General features: G+C 32.5%; 1 protein-coding gene across 1 annotated transcript in view; it reads left to right on the forward strand.

Moving 5' to 3' along the window:
• Nucleotides 1-25,308, forward strand: part of SPTLC2 (serine palmitoyltransferase long chain base subunit 2) — a 143,314-nt gene that overhangs the window by 54,801 nt on the left and 63,205 nt on the right. Inside the window, exons 5-9 of the mRNA XM_031952439.1 lie at nucleotides 312-436; nucleotides 11,730-11,823; nucleotides 13,429-13,534; nucleotides 14,571-14,790; nucleotides 16,565-16,691. Coding sequence (XP_031808299.1) covers nucleotides 312-436; nucleotides 11,730-11,823; nucleotides 13,429-13,534; nucleotides 14,571-14,790; nucleotides 16,565-16,691 — 672 coding nt within the window. The remainder of the gene's footprint in view (nucleotides 1-311; nucleotides 437-11,729; nucleotides 11,824-13,428; nucleotides 13,535-14,570; nucleotides 14,791-16,564; nucleotides 16,692-25,308) is intronic.

Consider the following 25,308-nt stretch of genomic DNA (forward strand, 5'->3'; position numbering starts at 1 on the left):
CTCATACAACTTTTTGTCCTAATGTGTGGAAGGACCATTACTTAAGAGCCATAGGTAGCAGATATCAAGCTACAAGATTGTTCAGTAAGCAGTTAGATGCTGATTTTGTGCTTACATAATACTAATTTATCTTTCAAATTATGAATATTTAATTGCTATGCTTTTAAAAATAAGATATCATTACACATAACTCTAAATACTTTGTAATTCTTAGTCTATAGTTATACTCTATCTAGTTGGATTCAAACTAGAAGTAATTTTAAAATTTGGAAAATTTGAGTTTTTGAAGCTAGTATTCATTCTGTTTATAGGAAACCTGGATAAGCATGAAGAGCTAGAGAAGTTAGTGGCCAGATTTTTGGGAGTAGAAGCAGCCATGGCATATGGAATGGGTTTTGCAACCAACTCAATGAATATCCCTGCTATTGTTGGCAAGGTAAGACAGTAACTAATTAATTTTCAGTCATGATCATTTCCCCCTTGATTTTGCTGAAAAAGTGATTGTTTTCCCCTTGATTTTGCTGAAAAGTTAAGGTTAAACAGGATCAGTTCTAAATTTCCCTCAATTTTATTTTGGTTGTGATTCAATCAAACCTATGTTCAGTGAATGTCAGATTTCAAATAAGCATACTCTATGGCAAATGTAGTTACTTTAAGTAAACCTGTGATTCTTTTTTTTTTTTTTTTTTTTAACTTTTTATTGACAGAACCCATGCCAGGGTAATTTTTTACAACATTATCCCTTGCACTCCTATTTCGATTTTTCCCCTCCCTCCCTCCCTTCCCCCAGATGGCAAGCAGTCCTGTACATGTTAAATATGTCACAATATATCCTAGATACAATATATGTGTGCAGAACCGAACAGTTCTCTTGTTGCTCAGGGAGAATTGGATTCAGAAGGTATAAATAACCTGGGAGGAAAAACAAAAATGCAAGCAGTTTACATTTGTTTCCTAGTTAAACCTGTGATTCTTTAATTAACTTAAGATTTTAAATTTTATCTATTACTATCTTTCTTTTTTGCAAAAAAAGTTTATTATAGTAAAGTTAGACTTCTAACATGACTAACTCTAGACTTCATCTTATGTAAAAGATTAATGACAAAAGTCCAATTCCCCCCCCCCCCCCCCCTTAGGCAATTGGGGTTAAGTGACTTGCCCAGGGTCACACAGCTAGGAAGTGTTAAGTGTCTGAGGCCAGATTTGAAGTCAGATCCTTCTAACTTCAGTGTTGGTGCTTTATGCTCTGCACTACCTAGCTGCCCCAGAAGTCCTATTCTTTTGTCTTAATCATTTCATTGAGATAACATTGGGCTTTGTTGTGCCAGCAAGCTCTAGCAAGTATTATCAGTCAGGGTAATATGTATGTGTATGAACTTTTTGACAAGAGAATATATCTGCTGTTTTTAGATCAACCTAATTAATTATGGAGTTCGTTACTAGAATGAGGCTGACTTGAACTCACGCTCTCCTAATTTTAAAGCCAGTGCTCTATCCACTCAGCCATATAGCTGCCCCACCCCCCACCCTCCCCGAGTTGTTTTGATTTCATTTTTTTTTTTTTTTACTAGTTATCTGGAGTAGCTTTTTAATAGCTCAATTCCAAAGTAAGAAAAAAAAATTCAGGAATGTTCCAAGAAATTTTACTTTTGTTAACTTAGTTCTTATTTTGTTCTATTCTTATCCTTTCCCTTATCTTTTCAACAACAAAAATCACTTGGGAAAAGTTCAAGTGTAAGGAGTGGCAAATTTTAAATTTTAGATTTCTGAAATATCTAGCTAATGTGCATAGCTTAGCTGAAAAATCAAGGCTGTGTGGCATGGTAGAAGCACATTGACTTGGATCTAGCCCATTTTTCCTTTAACCTTAAGGAAGTCAGTCATCTTCTTAGGAACTTGGTTTCCTTATCTACAAAATGAGGGATTGGATTAGATCTTCTTAATTGTCCCTTCCATTTTGAAATGCTATTTTTAAAAATTTTAAAGTCTGCTGAATCCTTGCTTTCTTTTGAGAGGAAATATTACTCCCCCCCCCCCCCCCCCCCACTCCCCCATGTTAATCAGGGTTAAGTGATTTGACAAAGATCACACAGCTAATGTCAACTGTCTGACAAATTTGAATTTAGTCTGTCCTGACCCCAGGGCTGATATGATACCCACTGTTGCCACCTACCTCTTCCATTTTCTTCAATTTTCAAAACATTTTCCACTACTTTCCAGAATAGAGAATTAGTTTAATATCTTATCCGGACTCTTAGAGACATGAGTTTGTTTTTGTTAGACCAAGAGTTTTATTAGACCAAATAAATACATATAAAGTGATAAAAGGCATGACAAGGAATTGAAGGAACCAAGAGGCACTGTAGCATGTTGGAAAATTACTTTGAAGTCATTGGACCTGGAGTTTGAATACCACTTTAGAGACTAGCTATGTGACTTTGGGCAAACCATTTAAATTCTGGGTCTCAGTTTCCTCATCTGTAAAATGAGATATTTGGATTAGAAGACCTTTAAAGTTCTTTCCTTCTTTAAATTTATGATCCTAATTAGAGGAGAGAAGGAAATCTTCGATATGTAAGACAAATTCTTCCCTTCCTGATCATAAAAACTGTATATTATCATTATGGTTTTATGGCATTATAAAAACTGTAAGGTAGGACTTTGGATATATATTCATAAGATTGGGAGGGGGTGAATTCTACAAATGATTTGTTACATCAAGACCATGAAGAAGTAGGCAAAGCTAAAAGTAGACTGGAGAAATTCTGTATGTTCACTGAATCTGTAGTTAAGGCCTCTCAGAAACTGGGAGTTCAAAAAAGGTACCAGTTTTGATATCAGAAGTAAAAAGATATTTACTTCTGAGCACTGGACAAAAAGTTTGGTTTTCAGGGTTATAAAACAGCTATGTAGCCGTATCTATGTAGATGGGCTTGGTTTAGGCTGCAATATTAAAGGGAAAGGCTTCACATAAAGCATGAGCCAATTTAATGACTAGGAAGTGGGTACTCTTAGAATGAAATAAGACATTATTTCCATTATGTCCTCCAGACAAAGAAGGTCATAGACATATCAAAGCATTTACTTTACTTTTGAATTTCAACTGTCTTAACCTTCCTAAAATAAGTTTTATTTTCTCCCTCCCCCCAATAATTTCTTAGCAAATTGTTTCTTTAACCTTGTATCATTTAAATTGAGGGTTGTTAAATTAACTTGCTAGCACCAAGTTCAGAGAGTCAAAGGAAGCATTCAGATTCCCTCCAGATGCTCTGGTGTTATCTGATAGCAGGGTGAAAAAGAGGAGAAAATTAATTTATATAAAATTTCAAGATATACAAAATGCTTTCTTATAGCAATCCCATGAGGAACCTGGTATAGAGAGAGTGGTATAAAAATCCTATTATTAGGAAGCATAAATATTATCTTCATCTATAAGATGTAGAAACAAGCTTAGATAAAGAAACATTTGCCTATCTTCACATATCTTCAGTATCAGAGTCAGTACTTGGATATAGCTCTTCTAATTCCAAATCTAGCTGTCCCATGATGCTGACCCTGGAAAGAAGAAACATTGTCAGGGTGGGGTGGGACAGAGTGAAGGGATTTCATTTGTGAGAACCAGTCCTGGCTTTGCAGGGGGAAATTTTATATTGCTAAGAACTTGGGGAAGTTTAAGTTCAGGTAAGTGAAAAAATAAATTATTTTTTTTTTGGATTAAATAAGCATTTATTTGAAAAAGTAAATTCTTAATCAGACATCAACCTAGGCAAAAAGCAACAAAACTTTAAAGGAGGGTACACATTGCAGAGCATGAGAAATTATTAGTCTAATAGAACTTACAGTTGATTCTTCTGTTTTAAGTTATGCTGAGGTGTGGTTAGCTTTCCTGGTCACACACCTTTTAGATAACTCACTGACCTTGCTTTTCTAGTAAAACATGTCAAAAGAGTCACTTGTAAACATGAGTCTGTTTGATTCATATATCATGATCCCATCTGTTGAAATCCAGTTAACCTTGTTGTAACATTTTGCTGTGTGAATAATCCTTTAAATGCATGTGAACTATTTCAGAGGTTACTTGATTTTTAGTCTGGAAAGTACCCTAAATACTTTTTTTTTTTTTTTTTTTTGGGCTGAGGCAATTGAGGTTAAGTGATTTGCCCAAAATCACACAGCTAGAAGTATTGCGTGTCTGAGGCCAGATTTGAACTCAGATTGTCCTGACTTCAGGTCTGGTGCTCTATCTACTGTATCACCTAGCTGTCCCCCCTTAATACTCTTTTGAGGGGAAAAAAAATAAAGCAGGCAAAAGAAAAAATTAAGTAATTTTAAAGTGAAAATATATTCCAGGAGCATACGAGGTCCCATAAGTGATTGGATTCAAAACTTAATGGGATCACAAGACTATAAATATAGCTCCTCTTGAAATAGCTGATCTGGTAGGTAGCTTTTTTTTTTTTTTCCATGTTAGGGTGGTTTTATTGGAGTTACCTAATATAAATTGGAGAGTTGATATTACTTGAATTCTGATTTGAATCAAGTCAGACTTTTTTGAAGAAGTACTGAAACAATATTTTTATGATATACCTGGGGCAGTTGAAAGAGGGAGAAGACTACTGGATCTGGATTTCAAAGAGATCATAAAAGAGGGAAAAGAACCCAGGTGGGCCAAAAATGTTTGTAGCCTTTTTTATAACAGAAAAGGAATTGGAAATTGAATAGATGCTTTCAGTTGGGGAATAGCGGAGTAAAGTTATGGTATGTAAAAGTAATGGAGGGCAGCTAGGTAGCTCAGCGGATAGAGTACCAGTCCTAAAGTCAGTAGGACCTGAGTTTAAATCTAGTCTGAAACACTTAACACTTCCTGGCTGTGTGATCCTGCGCAAGTCACTTGACCCCAATTGCCTCAGCAAAATAAAAAAAAAAATAAAAAGAAAAGAAAGTAATGGAATATTATTGTTCTATAAGAAATTATGAGCAGGTTGATTTAAAAAAAAAAAGCCTGAAAGACTTACATGAACTGATACTAAGTGAAGTGAGCAGAACCAAGAGAACATTGTAGACAGTAATAAAATTATGTGATCAACTGTGATAGACTTGGCTCTTTTCAACAAAGAGATGATTCAAGGCAGTTAATAGACTTGTGATGAAAAATGCTATCAACAATCAGAGAGAGAGAACCATGTAGATTGAATGTGGATCAAAGCATGGTATTTTCTTTAAAAAAAAATTAAATTTTTTTTATTATATCTTTTTATTTACAAAACATATGCATGGATAATTTTTTCACCATTGAACCTTACAAAACCTTCTGTTCCAAATTTTCTCCTCCTTCCCCCCATCCCCTCCCCTTGATGACAGGTAGTCCAATACATGTTAAATATGTTAAATTATATGTTAAATCCAATATATGTATACATATTTATACAGTTTTCTTGCTGCACAACAAAAATCAGATCTTGAAAGAAAAAAAAAAACCTAAGAAGGAAAACAAAAATGCAAGCAAACAGAAAGAGTGAAAGTGCTATGTTATGGTCCACACTCAGTTCCCATGGTTCTCTCTCTGGGTGTAAATGGCTCTCTTCATCACTGAACAATTGGAACTGGTTTGAATCATATCATTGTTGAAGAGAGTCATGTCCTTCAGAATTGATTCTCATATAGTCTTGTTGCCGTGTACAATGATCTCCTGGTTAGTATCACTTAGTATCAATTATTCACTTAGTATCAATTCATTTAAGTCTCTCCAGGCTTCTCTGAAATCATCTGGTCGTTCGTTTCTTACAGAATAATATTCCATAGCATTCATATACCATAACTTATTCAGCCATTCTCCAATTGATGGGCATCCATTCAGTTTCCAGTTTCTTGCCACTACAGAAAGGGCTGCCACAAACATTTTTGCACATGTGGATCCCTTTCCCTCCTTTATGATCTCTTTGGGATATAAGCCCAGTAGTAACACTGCTGTGTCAAAGGTGTATGCACAGTTTGATAACTTTTTGAGCATAGTTCTAAATTGCTCTTCAGAATGATTGGCTCCATTCACAGTTCCACCAACAATGTATTAATGTCCCGGTTTTCCCACATCCCCTCCAACACTCATCATTATCTTTTCTTATCATCATAGCCAATCTGAGAAGTATGTAGTGGTATCTCAGAGTTGTGTTAATTTGCATTTCTATAGTCTATACTGATTTGGAGCACCTTTTCATATGACTAGAAATAGTTTCAATTACTTGGTCTGAAAATTGTCTGTTTCTATCCTTTGACCATTCATCAATTGGAGAATGGCTTGATTTGAGTCAGTTCTTATAAATTTGAGTCAATTCTCTATTTATTTTGGAAATGAGACCTTTATCAGAACTTTTAAGTGTAAGGATGTTTTCCCACTTTATTGCTTCCCTTCTAATTTTGTTTGTGCAAAAACTTTGTAACCCGATATAATCAAAATAATCTATTTTGTGATCAGCAATGATCTCTAGTTCTTCTTTGGTCACAAATTTCTTCCTCCTCCACAGGTCTGAGAAGTAAACTATCCTATGTTGTTCTGATTTATTTATAATCTCATTCTTTATGCCTAGATCATGAACCCATTTTTGATCTTATCTTGGTATATGGTGTTAAGTGTAGGTCAGTGCTTAGTTTCTGCCATACTAGTTCAAATTTTCCCAGCAGTTTTTGTCAAATAGTGAATTCTTATCCCAAAAATTGGGGTTTTTGGTTTGTCAAATACTAGATTGCTATAGTTATTGACTATTTTGTCCTGTGAACATAACCTATTCCACTGATCAACTAGTCTATTTCTTAGCCAATACCAAATGGTTTTGATGATTGCTGCTTTATAATATAATTTTAGATCTGATACAGCTCGGCCACCTATATTTGATTTTTTTTTTAATTAGTTCACTTGAAATTCTTGACCTTTTGTTCTTCCAGATGAATTTTGTTATTTTTTTCTATGTCAGTAAAATAGTTTCTTGAGAGATTGATTGTTATAGCGCTAAATAGATTAGTTTAGGTAGTATTGTCATCTTTATTATATTCGTTCTACCTATCCAAGAACATTTGATATTTTTCCAGTTGTTTAAATCTGATTTTATTTGTGTGGAGAGTGTTTTGTAGTTTTGCTCATATAATTCCTGACTTTCCCTCGGCAGATAGATTCCCAAATATTTTATACTATTGACAGCTATTTAAAATGGAATTTCTCTTTGTGACTCTTGCTGTTGGATTTTGTTAGTGCTGTATAAAAATGCTGATGATTTATGTGGATTTATTTTGTATTCTGCAACTTTGCTAAAGTTGTGGATTATTTCTAATAGCTTTTTAGTAGATTCTCTGGGGTTCTCTAGGTAAACCTGATCTTATTGGGAATGGTTCCAGTTTATCCCTATTACATATGACGCTTATTAATAGTTTTACATAGATGCTACTGATTTTAAGGAAAAGTTCATTTATTCCTATACTCTGTAGTGTTTCTAATAGGAATGGGTGTTGGATTTTATCGAATGCTTTTTCTGTATCTATTGAGATAATCATATGGTTTTTGTTAATTTGGTTATTGATATAGTCAATTATGTTAATAATTTTCCTAATATTGAACCAGCCTTGCATTCCTGATATAAATCCTACTTGGTCATGATGTATTGTCCTGAGGATGGTTTTCTGTAAACGCTTTGCTAATGTTTTATTTAAGATTTTTTGCATCAATATTCATTAGAAAAATTGGTCTATAATTTTTTTTCTCTGTTTTGATCCTACCTAGTTGAAGTATCAGTATCATATCTGTGTCATAAAAGGAATTTGGTAGGAGTCTTTCATTCCATATATTTTCAAATAGTTTAAATTGTATTGGAATTAATTGTTCTTTATATGCTTGGTAAAATTCACATTAAATCCATCCGGAAATAGAGATTTTTTCTTAGGGAGTTGATTAATAGCTTGTTTATTTCTTTTTCTGAAATGGGACTATTTAAGCAATTTACTTCCTCCTCTGTTAATCTGGGCAATCTATATTTTTGTAAGTATTCCTCCATTTCACTTATGTTATCAAATTTATTGGCATAAAGTTGGGCAAAGTAACTCCTAATTATTGCTCTAATCTCCTCTTCATAGATGGAAAGTTCTCCTTTTTCATTTTTAAGACTAACAATTTGATTTTCCTCTTCCCTTTTTCTAATCAAATCTACTAAGGTTACTACTACTACTATTTTGTTGGTTTTTTCATAAACCAACTTAGTTTTATTTATTCAATAGTTTTTTTATTTTCAGTTTTATTGATCTCTATTTTTAGAAGTTCAAGTTTGGTATTTGATTGGGGATTCTTAATTTGTTTTTCTGCTTTTTAAATTGCAGTCCAGTTCATTGACCTTCTCTTGCTCTGTTTTATGCAAGTAAGCATCTAGAGATATAAAATTTCCCCTTATTGCTTTGGCTGCATTCCACAAATTTTGGTATGTTATCTCATTATTATTGTCTTTTCTGTTGGATGAAATTATTAATTTCTCCCTTTCATTCTTTAGGATGAGTTTTAGTTTCCAATTATTTTTTGGTCTATTTCCCCCTGGTTTTTTTATTGATTGGATCTGAAAAAAAATTCATTTACTATTTCTGCCTTTCTGCATATCTACTTTTTGTAATATTTAACTTCTTTCTTATTTATTTTGTGGTCTGATTTGTCTATTTCTGAGATAGCAAGGTTGAAATCTTCCACTATTATAGTTTTGCTGTCTATTTCTTTTTGCAACTTTCTTCATTTCTCCTTTAGGAATTTCCATGCTATAGCACTTGGTGCAGAGATATTTACTATTGATATTGCTTCATTATCTATGCTACTCTTTAGCAAGATATAGTTTCCTTCCTTATCTCTTTTATTTAGATCAATTTTTGCTTTTCCTTTTATCTGATTTCAGGATGGCTACCCTTGTTGCTGCTGCTTTTTTTCCCCCTGAGGCAGTTGGGGTTAAGTGACTTTCCCTGGGTCACACAGCTAGGAAGTGTTAAGTGTCTGAGACCAGATTTGAACTCAGGTTCTCCTGACTATAGGGCTGGTGCTCTATCCACTGTGCTGCCTAGCTGTAGCTATCCCAACCCCCCCCCCCCCTTTTTTTTTTTTCTCACTTAAAGCATAATAGATTCTGCTCCAACCTTTTACCTTTGCTCTGTATGTATCACTCTGCTTTAAATGTATTTCTTGTAAATAACATATTGTAGGATTTTGGTTTTTAATGCAGTGTGCTATCTGCTTCTGCTTTATGGGAGAGTTCACCCCATTTTAGGTTTTATTCCGTATTTCTGTATTTCCTGCCATTTTATTATGCCATTATATTATCCCCAGGTTATACTTTTCTCTTTCCTTTTCCCCTTCCCCCCCTTCCCCAGTACTTATGAGCACTACTTGCTCTAGCAGCACTCCCCCCTTAGAATCCCTCCCTTTTTCTTATACCTTTCCCCTATTATTTCTATTTTCCCTTCTATTAGCCCACCCATTTTCCTTTTGCCTTTTCCCTCCCACTTTTCAATAAGGTAAGAGAAATTTCTCTATAAACCAAATATGTCTAATATTTTCTCTTTGAGCCAAATCTGATGTGAATAAGATTCATAAAACGTTTATCCCACTCCCTTCTTTCCCTCAAATATAAGAAGTTTCCTTTACTTTTTTTTTTTTTTATCTAATAGCCTTTTATTTACAGGATATATCCTTTACTTCTTAGTGAGATGTAATTTCACTCATTTTACCTCCACTTTTCCATTTTTCTGGTACAATTCCCTTTTCCACCCCTAGTTCTTTTTTTATATATTATAACAGTAAAAATCAAATTATACACATAGTCTCTATGTATACCCATAATAGAAATGCAGTTCTCAAGAGTTCTTTTTACCTTTTTATGCTTCTCTTGAGTCCTATGTTTGGAGGTCAATTTTTTTTTTTTTTGGTTCTAGTCTTTTCATCAGAAATAAATGGAATTCACCTATTTAATTGAATGTCCATTCTTCCCTAGAAGAAAATACTCAGTTTAGTAGGGTAGTTTATTCTTGGCTGCATTCCAATTTCCTTTGTCTTTCTGAACATCAGATTTCAGGCCCTTTGATCCTTTAAAGTGGAAGCTACTAGATCCTGATTGATCTGTATTGTTCCTCCTTTGTATTTGAATTGTTTTTTTCTGGCTGCAAAGCCTAGTATTTCTGCCTCCCCCCCTGCTTTTTGTTGTTGTTGTTTGTTTGCATGGGTGTTTTTTTTTTCTTATTTTTTTCCCCTCTTTTGATGTGATTTTTCTTGCGCCACATGACATAGAAGGATTGTTTAATGTTTAATCTATATATCTGATTGCTTGCTGTCTTGAGAAGGAGAGAAAGAAAGGTAGAAAATTTGAGCAAAAGATTTTGCAAAGGTGAATGTTGAAAACTGTGTTTGCATGTATTTGGAAAAATAAAATACTGTCTAAAAAAAAGAGGAAGAAGAAATTCTGATCACTGCATTAGTGAGATGTAGCTTTACTGAACTTTTTTCTGTGAAGTTCAGTTTGGCCAATAAATTGAATCCCCTATATTGAGCCATGCCAGGAATGAAGATAGTTTAGTTCACTGAAAGATTTTTGACAGGAAAATCGGCTTTTGAGTACAGGTCTTACCTGTTGAAGATTGTTGACAATCTTGTTGGCAAGATTATTTTGAGTTCTTAGGACAATAGGAAGGTGGAACATCAGAATCTGGGAGTGATTAAATAAGTAGCAAAACAAAAATCTCACATTTTTCTGCTTCAGCAAAAAAAAGTATCTTTATGCAGGATGGAGCTCTATCCTTTGTTTTAGGAACAAAGATATGACTTTGCACTCCATTTCTGACATTAATGAAGAGCAAACATTAGTCTTTGTGTAAGGGAAAACAGTGTCTCCCTCGATCCCAGTTTCTCTCTTTTCTCCATTCAAAAATATAAAAAATATATTAAAAACTCAGAACAAACAATTTAGATCTCTATGAAATTAAACAGATTTCAGATATGTGTTGGGTTTTTTTTTTTAATTCTTATATTTCAGTGCATTTTATTAAAGTCAACTTTGAAGCCTGTACATGACATAGAGGTGGACTTGCCTAAATGAGACTAAGCAGTAAAGATTTAACTCTGAACCCACAGTATATTATCCAAATATTAATCTGAAATATACAGGCAATATTGTAGTAATCATCCAAGAACAACTTTTTACAAAGGCATATGACATACATTATTGAAAGGAATATTAAACTACAAAATTTAAGAGCTTTGATATATGTTAAGCTATACATTTGATTATGACATGGTTTAATAAGTAAGTTCTTGGAATGATAGAGTTAGCAAGATTAAAGTGTTGTTGTTATTGTTGTTATTGTTTTTTAAATCAATCTCCAAGATAATATTCTTTATCAAGTTGAGCCTGAAGAAAGGGTTTTTTTTTTTTTTTTTTTAAATTTCCTTTCATTGAATGTACTGTTTGCATTTTTGTTTTTCTTCCCGGGTTATTTTTACGTTCTGAATCCAGTTCTTCCTGTGTAACAAGAGAACTGTTCGGTTCATATAATTATGAAAAATTTTTTTTTCTTTCATGCTGACTTTTTTTCTCCCTCTCAAATTTTGTGGCTTTTCTTTTGGATTAGTTCTGCTTTTAACAGACTAATGAATGTGTTTTTATTTATTTATTTTTTTTTTGTAACCTGTTTTTTCTCTCCAATTTTTCTTTTGTCTGATACAGGGATGCCTCATATTGAGTGATGAACTGAACCACGCGTCTCTAGTTCTTGGAGCAAGGTTGTCTGGAGCAACAATTAGGGTCTTCAAGCACAATAGTAAGTGTTTTCAATGTTTTCTCATTAGTCATTGCTTCCATCATGCATTATGAATATATTGGAAAATATAGAGGAAATAGCAGCATTTAAAGATGTCTCTGTTCTTTTAGCAGTTATTCTCTTTTTAGTTAGATTATAGGGAAAGATCTAAAGGAAGGCTTTTTCTCCCGAAGTAGTTATTCTCTTATGTTCTTTCTACCCTTTGTTGTTCAGTTCTCCTTCATAGTATAAAAATGGTAAAATTTCTACATGTAAATCATTATATTGGAAGTATTTTTTTCCTTTGAAATGTAAAATAAGCTTCATAAGTTTTTCTTCTTTTCTTCTGAATATACATGAAAAACTAGAATAATCGGCGCATTTTCATGTGGTTTCTTCTAACTTTACACACTTTCTTGACTGTAACAGAAACTTAAGCATACGTTTAGAAATATTCTTGATATGTGGGTTAATTATCATTTGACTTCTTTGGTAATATGTTGACTTGAGATTTAAACATCTATGTTTTGCTTTATTTTTTTTTTTCTACTGCCATGTTTTTCACATCTTCTGACACCTTTCCATGTATCGTCTCTTATGAAAATAACATTAATATTTCTCCCCCCACTGTCATATCTGTTATTTTTAAAAGACTTTCTATGATAGGGATTTGTATTTTTCTTTTTAAATCGCCCTCCAAATTTCATGTTAAACAGATTTTTTCCCCCCTAGTTTATCTTGATGTTTATCAGACCCAGCAGAAGTATGTGGCTTGCTGTGGTATTTAGAACTTTAGAACTAAATGAATCTAACATGAAAACTTCATTCAGCTCAGGAAAACTATAGCCAACAGAAGTGGCCGTTAAATTATTTCCCAGAATGAAGCAGGAGTCCAAGATATTAGAGTCCATTGGACATTATATATAATTGGGCCCAGTTTAAATTTTTAGCCCAGATGTAGCGTAGAGGGTGTTTGTTATTTCCTAAACTAAAATAATTCTTTTCTTCACATAAAAATTGTGGAGTTTTTTGTTTGTTTAAAGTATCATCTCAGAGCTGTATGGCTAGTTATTTTATTGGTTAGAGTAATAACAGTCAAAACCATGAGTTCAGTCCCACATAGGAATATAGCATTCTATGATCAGAACTATCCCAGGCTACTCATTTTACGAGTCCATGTTGGTGTGCAAGAGAGAGGGTAAATGAGTGAGTGATGCAAATCTATCACCAATATTGGGAAAAATGAATCATATTTAGGGTATATCATCTTTGTGTAAAAAAGCAAGGTAGCATATTTTTATAAAACATATGAAAGAGACATAGTCTCTGCCCTTTAAAAAGCTGAGTTAGCTCTAACCAGTATTAGAGTCATACCAAATGCATCAATTAGGTCATATTAACTTAAGCAGGTGCTCAGTAACTTCTGATGATATTCCAAATGAAAGATTTTAATTCAAGCTAACTGTCTTTCCTATCTCATCTTTTTCAGCATTGTAATAATATTCCATCTCTGACACCTTTCTTCAATTAAAAAGTTTTAAAATCAATAAATTATGTATTTTTGGAATGAATGATGGAAAAGAAGATTTAGTCTGGAATATTAGGATTCTTTTCTATTTGCTCTAGATATGCAGAGCCTTGAGAAACTGTTAAAAGACGCCATTGTGTATGGACAACCTCGAACACGAAGGCCATGGAAGAAAATCCTCATTCTTGTAGAGGGAATATACAGGTAATATTGTAGCCATTCTTGATGATGTTATTCCATATAATCAAAGAGTAATGGTGGTAGAATTAACATTGATAATTCTATATAATGCTTTTAGGTTTATAAAGTGCTTTACTTAATTAATTAATTAGTTTTAAGTCATCCTCTCTACCTTTGAAGTAAGTAGTATAAATAAAAAATTTTTAAGCTGACCTTAGATATTCTCATTTTACAGGTAGGAAAACTGAGGCTCGAATCATGGAACCTATTTGCCTAAAAGTATACTAATACTTAGTGACACAGCTGGGAGTATAAGTTTTCTTCTCATTCTGATTTCATCACTCTTTATTATGCCACTCTTTCTATTTATCTCTCTTCTGTTAAGGTCTAATTTTACTTGTATATGTATTTACTTGTAGTGTATATGTGTTGATTACAATTATGTATGCTGACAACTTGTTTTTTAAAAAAATCTTGTTTCAAATGTTTATTTCCTATTACCATGCTCCTCCCTTTACCATACATAATTTGTTATTTTTCATTATTTCATCAAATTTAAAAAATGTTTTAAAATCTATTGTTGACTCCTAGATATAAGCTTAAGGAAAATTTATTTTGATCTTTTTCCTTTTAAGGTGGATTAACTTTTTTAACTGCTTATGCAAGATACAATTTTTTTCTTTAGAAGTCTGCAGAAACATGGTATTCAAGTTGGTTAGCAGTCAATGACATATATAATATGTCATCTAAATATGTTCAATGTTATGTCATGAATTATACTTGGAAGTTATAATTGAATTCCTGTATTAGAATGAATTAGATTGTGAGAGATAATATTTGAGTTAAAATAGATGTTGAGGCTTCTTAGATACTTGTAAAACCATGATAGTTGAAATAAAGGATGATTATTCAGTCATGGAACCAAGACAAGTTTCAGTGTTTTTGCTGCTGCCTATACAACAATCAAACTTTCTTCTAAAATCAGTTAGCAAACAGGAGACAAAATATTAGCTTTCCATTGAAATCTAAGTTTATGTATCCTGTTATCCTGTTTTACCAGCATGGAAGGGTCAATTGTTCGTCTCCCTGAAGTGATTGCCCTTAAGAAGAAATACAAATCTTACCTGTATCTAGATGAAGCCCACAGCATTGGGGCACTGGGCCCAACAGGTCGGGGTGTAGTAGAATACTTTGGTCTGAATCCTGAGGACGTGGATATTATGATGGGGACATTCACAAAGAGCTTTGGAGCTGCTGGAGGATACATTGGAGGCAGGAAGGTAAATTTGGGTTAAGAAATGGGAAGCATGTTTGAAGCTAAAGACTACTCTGTTGAGCAGTTGAGTGACATGTTAGTAGGCTCCTGAGCAGTAGTGCTGTGGGTATAAATTTCTTTCCTGTTTGGATTTGCAGTACAAGTGAGCTTCACACTTTGGTTGTATGGTGAGTAATTCTACTATATCTTTGCTGAACTAAAGGTGCTTTATGTTCTTTGTTTTTCATTCATTCTTAATTTTATAACTTCTTCCCAAATTCTGAAGGACAGTACACTGTTGTGCGAGAGAACTAACAGTAATGATTCCTGTTTATAATAGACTTCTGTTTGGTTTGTGTTGTGCTAGTGATCGTGGATGCAGAGGATTTTAGAGAGATCTACTGGAATGAAGTTACTTTGCTAACTTCAATAGGAATTTTTAAGAATCCTATATTTTCCTGATTTTGCCAGAATCGATCTTTAAGTGACAGCCTACTAATGCATCTCTCTCTCTCTCTCTCTCTCTCTCTCTCTCTCTCTCTCTCTCTCTCTCTCTCTCTCTCTCTCTCCCTCCTTCCCTCCCTCCCTCCCTCTCTCTCTTTCTCTCTTAAATTTAATAGCCTTTTGTTTACTGGTTATATGCATGGGTAACTTTACACCATTGACAATTGCCAAACCTCTTGTTCCAATTTTTCCCCTCCTATCTCCCACCCCCTCCCCCAGATGGCAGGATGACCAGTAGATGTTAAATATAATACAAAACTAATGTATCTCTTAATAAATATACAAGATCTGGGCTAGATTTTTTTTTGTTTTTAATTTTGCTAAAGTATTCTTTGAAAAAGGTTATCTTTGGGAAAGTGATCAGCATTTGGAGAATTTTGCTTGCTTTCTAGAAAGCTACAAAATGATAACCTGAAGGATAAGCATGTGCATCAGTATTGTTTCCCATAATCTAAGAGAGATATGCAGTTGAACTTTAGAATGAATACATGTACTTTTAAATTTTATTTAAATATATGATACATATTCCTTTTCTAGCATACACATTTTCTTTTGAAAGGTAACTGGTTAGAGTAAAACCCTTATATCTGGCAGACTCTTTTTATTCAATGACTTTAATTCACTTTTTTGCTGATTATTTAGAAATTTCCCTTTTTATAATTTTTGCTGCACTTTACCTGTGAATCTTCAGAGATTAGCTCAGGTTTATAAAATGCTGAGTTTGAGATATGAAGTTGTCTTGTGTGTATACTATTCAGGGAGCTCAGGGTAAGTTATAAGTAATAGCTTTGTCAGAGGGATCATAAACAACTGCCTCCAGCATAGTATTTAGTAATATGAGGTGACATATTCTTCTGAGTTTAGACTTTGGAGGACATAGCCTTCTATGTTGGAACATGGGGAATAAAATCAATAAATACTTAGCATGTAGAATTAAGTACAATAAGTTTTTATTACGCAACTTCTCTTTATGGTACTGTACAAAGGACTGGAGATAAAACCAAAGCCAAAAATGAAGCTAGTCCTGTCCCTAAGAACTCTAAAATGCTACTGAATGTAAAAAGTATGGGTGCCATATACTTTCCAGTATTTATTTTCCTGATTTTGTGTTCAGTTCTTCTTGTACCATAATGGTAATAGCTTTAGGTGTCAGCCTAACTTACTTTTTAAGAGGTCAGAATCAGTGACAATAAAGCAAAAAATCTGTACTAGGTACTAAGAGGATGGTTGTTTATTGTTAAAACCTTTAAAGCCAAGAAATACCTCTAATTGTGGGTTTCTGCTGACTTCCTCAGGAACTGATAGACTATCTCCGTGTACATTCTCATAGTGCTGTATATGCCACATCATTGTCACCACCTGTGGTGGAACAAATTATCACCTCCATGAAATGCATCATGGGTGAAGATGGCACAAATCTTGGTGAGTCTTCATTTTATCATATAATTTAGCTTAGGAGTTGTGATTACAAATCATTTGTATTTTGTTGCCCTTCTTGAACATGTTTTTTCAGCAGTGTCTCGCAAAACTCGTTCTTGTAATGCTCAAGAGTGCCCAGTGCAGAATTAGTGTGTCTGAGGGTCTTATTCACAAGACCTGAGTAACCTAGCAGATGGTTCCTTTCACTTAATTGTCAGGCTGGCTCATTTCTCACTGATTTTATAATTTTTATAATTTTATAACTTTTAAATTTATTCCTCCTTCTACGCTTCACTGATTGAACTTATGTGTTTGATGATGTTATATTAATGTAATATGTAAGAACTATTGCTTTTTTGCAGTATCTTAGACTTCCTTATTTCATGTAAATAGTAAAGGATAATTCAACCTTTGGCTCTAATTATTCTCAGCTCTAATAAGGTATTTGGGTTATTGTTTTTAATGTGTTAGACTAAATATTGAAGAGAATACTGTTTTAAGTGTTTGGTATAATTGCTGAGCACTAGGGGGCAGTGCTGACTATAGAATGCTTAGGATCTTAGTTAAAAATAGATGATCGTATTGTTTTGGAACATTGTTAATTTCATGTCGTAGGTAAGGGCTATATTCATTTACTTGCTTGCATTTTTAAGTATTTCTGAAAAAATTTTGGCTGTAGTAAAAGTCAGATCTACAGGTTTTTGAAGTTTCAAAGAGGCAAACTAATGTCAGAAAAACCCTAACAACCCATGCTATGCAGAAGTGGAATGGGCTGTATTCTCAGGGGTGAGTTCTGTCACCTTGGAGTTGTTCAGTCATTGGTTGGAACACCATTTATCAAATACGTTATAGGAGAAATTTCTTTAGGGAAAGAGTTGGACCAGATGCTTCCAAAGTCTCTTTTAGCTTTCACATTTTGTGATTATAGATAGGCTGTTTAAAAGGCGTAATTCATTTTCCATTACAAGATTGAGTAAATAGTTGTGAACTAGATACTAAACTTGGTTTTAAATAGATTCTTTCAAGTACAAACCATTTTTGATCATATTTGAAAAGTCTGAAAATGCATTAATAGAGGATAGTGGAGTATTAGGCTTGGGAGTCAGAAAGACCTGGATTCAAATCTTGCTTCCAGTTCTTACCTATGAGATGTTGGATAATTAATTTATTTGGACTCAGAGCTTCAATTTTCTTGTCTATAAAATGGGGATAGAAATACCTAGACTTCTTATCTCCCAGTATCAAATGAAAAGTTGGGTGTCAACTGTTTTGCAAAGTTTAAAGGGCTATTTGTCAATTATCATCATGTCCTAGTTGATTTCTTTCTCCATAGTTTTTTATTTTAATCCCTTAAAATAAAATTATATGTTGTTTTGAATGTGTCTTAAAATGGGAAAGTCATTCTAGGTTAATTTTTGTTTAGTTGCAATGGCAAAGAAGACACTTCCAATTTCAGCCATCCTAGTTCATTCATTTAAAAAATTTGTTACTTAAAGTTGTATTAACCCCATGAACAATATAAGCACTATGTTGTAAGAACTAAATTGTACTTCTAAAATCTTTTTCACTTTTGTTTTTTAGTTAGTGTTTATAACCATTCATATCTCACTTTCATCAGATCTGATCTTTCAGGTACTTTAAACACTTCATTGGATACACTAACACAATATGTAAGCTCACATGTATGAAAACAAGTGTCAGTTATCTACTGATAGTTATTTGTTATTTATATCCTATACTATAAATCCATATAAAATATTACTTGAAATAAATTAGATATCTTTTGTTTAATAAGAAAGTGATGTGCTCATGAAAGGGATAACAAATATAATGAGAGGCTTTCTGGTAATAGTTGTTAAATAATGATAAAAAAATTAACAAAGACGTTTTTGAGAACAACCATCGTTACATTTTGGTCTTTGTAGACCGAGAAATATTAGCACATTTTACATATGATAGATATTTAATTGATGTTTGTCAAATTTAATTCACCCTAAGAAGTTATTATTATTATTATTATTATTATTATTATTAGCCTCACATATATTCATCAGTTCCTTTGTTTGTCCTAATCATTCTTATTTTTGGCTGCTTAATAAAATGAAGAAACATAGTACAAGTAAAGGTTTTGCTAATTTGATTTTGATGGGTACATCATCAAGTTTCTCCACAGGGATTTCCATGAAAACTCAAAGAAAAGAAAAAAAAGTCACTTTAACTTAAGATCTTAGACACATAAATTTATTTCATGTTTTTGTCAAAAGATCATTTTTCTAACTTCCTAATAAGAAGGAAGAAATGTGATCAGTGCTGTGTCAATTAAGTGAATTTACTAGCAGATAGATGTTGTCATAAGCTAATATTAGAGAGAGCAGGACACTAGGATATCAATATCTTGACTTTTTATGTTGAAATTTTAGAATTATTAAATTTTACTCTGAACAATTTTTTTTTTTCTTAAGAAATATTTTTAAGAATTGTTGTAAGGCAAAGGAACTCATGATTTGGACAGAAAGTAATAGCCTGGGCAAAGTGACAGATAAGAATAATCAAATGTAACTTCCCTAATACCTTATGTCATCTCATAGTTCTTAGAAAAAGAGCAGTTAATTAGTCTTCGGTGGGGGGGGGGGGGGGAAGAGTGTCAATAAATTTTTTTAGGAACAGTGTCAAACATATTCTGCTGCAAATTTAAAATATAACTTGATTACTTTTGACTTGCATGCTATTTCTTCTTTTAGATTGAAATGATAAGATGTTTTTAAATACAAAGATGTTTAAAATACAAATCAGTCTTTATATATGTGTGTGTGTGTGTATTATGATTTTTCTTAGGTAGGTACTACCTGTTTTTTAAATAATTTCTCTCGTGTACACACACACACACACACACACACACACACACACACACCCCTTAGATCCATAAATTAAAACACTTCAAACTTTAACTTAGAGCTTTCAAAACTATTTGAAAATTATTGGGATTGATTATCAATTGTCCTAGTAGTAGTAGTACTCTTTTTAGTTTCATTTAAACTATAGCCTGTATATTAAGTATCAAAGTTTGTATTGTCCATTACATTTTATTTACAAAATTTAAAATCTTTTTAATGTTTTCTGTTAAGGAAGACAAATACATCTCTGTTTGACAGAAAAGGAAATAATGTAAACAAGTTAGATTATCTGGTGATTTAAGGAGATCTAAGAACAACATCTAGATCCTCTGTTCCTTATTCAGTTAGCTTGAACTTTTAAGTTAATGCTTTGTACCTTATTTTTTATTCAGTATTATTTTAAATTAAGAAAAAAATAATGAAAATGGCTATGGAGTAATTTCAAGATAAAGTCTTTTTATAGACTACCCTGTGTTGTGGTATTTTGTAACATTATTAAGGCTTGCATAAACTGCCATAAACTGATTGTTTGTAATGAGTATTACTTCCTCTGAGACTACTGCAGAACTCTACCTCTAACCATATAGAATATAAAAAAGACGGCATGATTTTATATAGTAGACTGATCTTTTGTAGAAAAAACTGGAGAAATCAGTGAGGGAAATTATTAGTTAACATTTTATGATTGTCACATCAATGAGCAAACCCTTTTTCTTTTGCTTCTATATTTTGTTACTCTTCCAGTAGCTAATTATTGAACAATAAAATTGTAGAAAGAATGAATAAATAGAAATAATTCTGTTGAGAAAATGTGGATTGCCTACTCTATACCTAATATAGCCTTATTAGTATTTTGATTGGTGAGAACCCTGATCTGCCTAGCACTCACTAGATCTCACTCTGATCTGGCTAGTATAGAAAATAATTTTTATTGTAAAGTTGCTATACTTACCTCAATTCAAGGATTTACTATGTGCCAGACATGTGCTAAGTATTGGAGATACAAAAAGAGGCCAAAGACTCTGAGTGGGACAATTTAAAATTTATTTTTGCATTGCCAAAATATGTAGCTTTCAGTCATAGTAGTAATAAAGTGTTAATCAAATTTTGGGACTTATTTTATTCATTCTAAAAAGTTTAATTTAATTAAAAGAATATATTATTTGTATTGCTGAAAGAGAAGATTATAGAGACCCTTAAAGCTTTTGTTATTGTAAAAGATGACACTTCTTATTAATGGTTCTAAATTTGAAGTGCCTGGTTAAGTCTTACATTTTTGATACTCTGAAGGGTAGATATGTCATTTTTCCTAAACTAACTTTCCTTTTCATCCTGTTAGTATGTTAGATATTCTTTGTACCTTTGTGCCTTATTGAATTAAGAACATCTTTTTCAAGTGACACTACATGGGCCACTATACCTTTTGGAAATTTCCATTCTTAAAATTTTGAGGGAATGAATGTCTAGGGAAAAGTGATCAAAGCATGAGTCACTAATTATGGGTCACTAAGTGTGTGAAGAAAAGAGTGGAACCTGACTCAGATATTGAACTTTTTTTTTTTTTTTTAAATTATACCTTTTTATTTACAAGTTATATGCATGGGTAATTTTACAGCATTGACCATTGCCAAATCTTTTGTTCCAATTTTTCTCCTCTTTCCCTCCTCCCCCTCCCTTAGATGGCAGGATGACCAGTACATGTTAAATATATTAAAGTATAAATTAAATACAAAATAAGTTTACATGTCCAAACCATTATTTTGCTGTACAAAAAGAATCGGACTCTGAAATATTGTACAATTAGCCTGTGAAGGAAATTTGCAGGGAGGCAAAAAATATAGGGATTGGGAATTCAATGTTATGGTTCTTAGTCATCTCCCAGAGTTCTTTCACTGGGTGTAGCTGGTTCAGTTCATTACTGCTCCATTGGAACTGATATGGTTCATCTTGTTGCTGAAGATGGCCAGGTCCATCAGAATTGGTCATCATATAATGTTGTTGAAGTATATAATGATCTCCTGCTCCTGCTTATTTCATTCAGCATCAGTTCGTGTAAGTCTCTCCAGGCCTTTCTGAAATCATACTGTTGGTCATTTCTTACAGAACAATAATATTCCATAATATTCATATACCACAATTTATTCAGCCATTCTCCAATTGATGGTCATCCACTCAGTTTCCAGTTTCTGGCCACTACAAAGAGGACTGCCACAAACAAAATTGAACTTTTTAGATGAACTTTAAAGGAGTGGGAGAGACCCTTGATTTCCAGGGATTTAAAATAAAGTACATTAAATACATAAGGAGTAATTAAAACCATTTCTACAGAAATCATTCTCAACAAATAAGCGGTAAAGCACTGTACCAAAATCCTTTTATTAGGACCAAAGGTCCTGATAACCCAAAGAAATGAATGACAAAGCAAATGGTGAATTATTTATTAATTTTACTATTGAATATTAAATTAAAATTTTTAAATAAAATCTTAATCAAAAGGATAAACAACATATAACAATTTGAGGTTTGCAAATTGAATTTATAATTGTTTTTGTTCACTTGTTTTCGTCATGTCTGACTCTTTGTGACCCGTTTAGGGTTTTCTTGTTAAAGATAGTGGGATGGATTACAATTTCCTTCTCCACATCTCCAAATAAGGAAACTAAGGCAAACGGGGTTAAGTAACATACCCAGGATCACACAATTAACTAGTAAATGTCTGAGGCCACAAATGAACTTAGAAGGATGAATTTTCCTGACTTCAGGTCTAGCTCTTTATTTACTGTGCCATCTAGCTGCCCCAAAATTATGAATTTATAATCAAGAAATTGTTCAGCATTTTGAAAATAATTAGCAAAATACACATACCGCATGATGATCAATAGATTGAAAAATTATTTCAATGAAAGAAAAGTTATTTATAATAAATATCCTGAAAACGCATGTGTGTATACTGCAACCAAATTTAATGCTTTATACAATATTCTACACTTAATAGTCCTCCATCTCTGCAGAGATGGGTTGGAGGTATATACTTTTATCATTTTTTCCATCAAACTTGTGCATTATAATTATGCATCATTAAGTTACTGTATTTTGGATGTTGTTTTCATTTACTTTGTTATAATAGTATATAATCAGATAGACTTTTCAGTAAAGTGACAAGATATAACATGTATTATTGAAATTATTTGTGTATATATATATATATAATATATATATATAATAAGTATACTTAAGTATATATAAGTATATATAATATAAAATATAAAAAGTATATATAAGTGTGTGTGTGTGTGTAATATATATATATAAAATAAGTATACTTATTGGATAAATAGTTTTCCTGGTTCTACTTGCTTCACTTTATATGCCTTTCCTGGCTTCTCTGATTTTTCTTATTTCTCACTTTTAAGTGCAATAATAGTCCATTAGATTAAAATGCCATAATTTGTTTAACCATTTTTAACTCTGAATATCTACTTTGATCTATATAAACCTCTTTTTCTGTATTTGACCTTTTTTGGGTGAATGTATGGTAGGAGAATTTCTGAATCAAAGGATCTGGACATTTTGATCATTTTAAAAAAACAATTATAAGTTGCTTTCAGAATGATTGGCTCAGTTCATAACTAGTAAGTATTAAGTGTCTGAGGCCACATTTGAACTCATATCCTTTTGATTTCAGGGCTAGTCCTTTATACACTGTGTCATTTAGCTGCCCCAGAAATGTACTTTTAAAGCAATCAAAAATATTTGATGAATATCAAGAGCTAGCATTATTTGCCATAGAGAAATCTGGGATCCTTTCCTCAGCAAGTAATGGGAGTAAAACAAGGCTATACCTCTATGTGTTCCTTGACATAGTGCTAAAAATGTTAGCTAATGAATAAAAGGGAGAAATTAAATGCATAAGCATAGACAGAAGATAAGGCTAAATTATTCCTATTTGAAGATGACATGTAGGAAACTGAAAAATTGGGATACCTCCAGTAACATGACAGGATACAAAATAAATCTATAGAAATTATGAATATTTCTATATAGTATTAATACATATTAGGAGAAAAGCAATAAAAATATAATTTCATTATTGTTTGGGAGGAATGATCATTTCTTAGTACATTATGATTTCACCAGGGAATACTAGAACTGTTAAAAAGAAACAGAAGTAGATGTAGCAATTTTATCCCAAAACTGGTTAACAAAGTGAATTCTTGTTTGTTTGTTTTTTAATTAATCCCTAGTAAACAAATGGTCAAAAATGTAAATGAGCAATTTTCAAGTTAAGAAATACAAATTTTCATTAATCATATCAAAAAATGCTTTAGATCATTGATTATTAGAGAAATGCATATGAAACTCTTGGAGTTCTACCTTAACCATTATATTGGCCAAGATGACAAAAGAGAAAAATAATAAATATTTGAGGGGCTGTAGGGGGAACAGGCAATAACTAATACCCTGTTGGTAGAGAAGTAAATGAATACAGGTACTCTGGGGAACAATTTGGAATTGTGCTCCCAAAGTTACAAACTGGGCACTTTTATTTTTCTGAGACAATTGGGGTTAAGTGACTTGCCCAGGATCACACAGCTAAGAAGTGTTAAGTGTCTGAGGTTTGAACTCAGGTCCCCTTGACTTCAGGGCCAATACTCTATCTACTGCACCACCTACCTGCTCCTGAGTATATTATTTGACCCAATTATATCACTACTAGATCTATATGTCAAACAGATTAAAGAAAGAGGAAAAGGATATATATATATATATATTAAAAAATTATAAAACCTCTTTTTGTAGTAATAGAAAATTGGAACCTACAAAGCTCTGTTCTCTTATTTCAGGATGACTAATAGGCAATATTTAAAAAATGATAATATGTATTTGTAATGAAAACATTTTAGAGATAATCAACTTTGAAAGGTTGGTACAAGGTTAACCTACTAGTTCCAGAATACTGAAGATATAACTCAACTTTGTCCTCTTGATGGTGAAGTAAAGTTAAAATGCCAAAAGAAAGATGAAATTTTAAATCATGACTAATGTAATTATTTGTTTTGCTTGATCATGTATGTTTATGATGAAGGCTTTATTCTGTTATTCAATTGAGAGAGGGGGAATAGGAGACACAGATGATCTGTCTATATAAAAATAAACAAATTTAATTTTTAAAAAAAGTAACCAGAGACAGAAATAATCCAGCATAATAGCATGCAATCTCAGGAGAGATTCACTGAAATAGAAATTTAGGGAAATCTTAAAATAAGAAAACTTAGGAAATAATATAGATAAATTAGATTAAAACTCTTGTGAGTTTAAATAATTTCACATCTATAAAAAGGAAACATATTTGCTAAACGTGAAGAAGTTTCAGTTAACAATCTCTGAAGTTTTAGGGCATCAATTAGTCAGTGAGATTGGTTTTAATGTTAGTATACTTAAAAACTATACTTAAAGTTGGGATAAATTTATTTTATTGTCTGAAGGGATTTTTATTATTAGAGTGCAGAATAAGGACATTTTAGGCAATCTTCAGAAAAAAATAAAAGTGAGAATTGGAGCTCATTTACTCTTCTATTAACAACCAACCTGAGAGCACCAAGCAAATCCTGATTAGGGCTCCCAAAATGAAGGTGAAACCCAAAATGCTCCCAGGCAAGAAACTTCTTTTGAAATCGGATAGCGACCAAAGTTAAATGACGTTTATTGATATGTAGTAGTTTGTC

Source organism: Sarcophilus harrisii, chromosome 2, assembly GCF_902635505.1.
Source record: "Sarcophilus harrisii chromosome 2, mSarHar1.11, whole genome shotgun sequence".
In the NCBI taxonomy this organism is placed as follows: domain Eukaryota; kingdom Metazoa; phylum Chordata; class Mammalia; order Dasyuromorphia; family Dasyuridae; genus Sarcophilus; species Sarcophilus harrisii.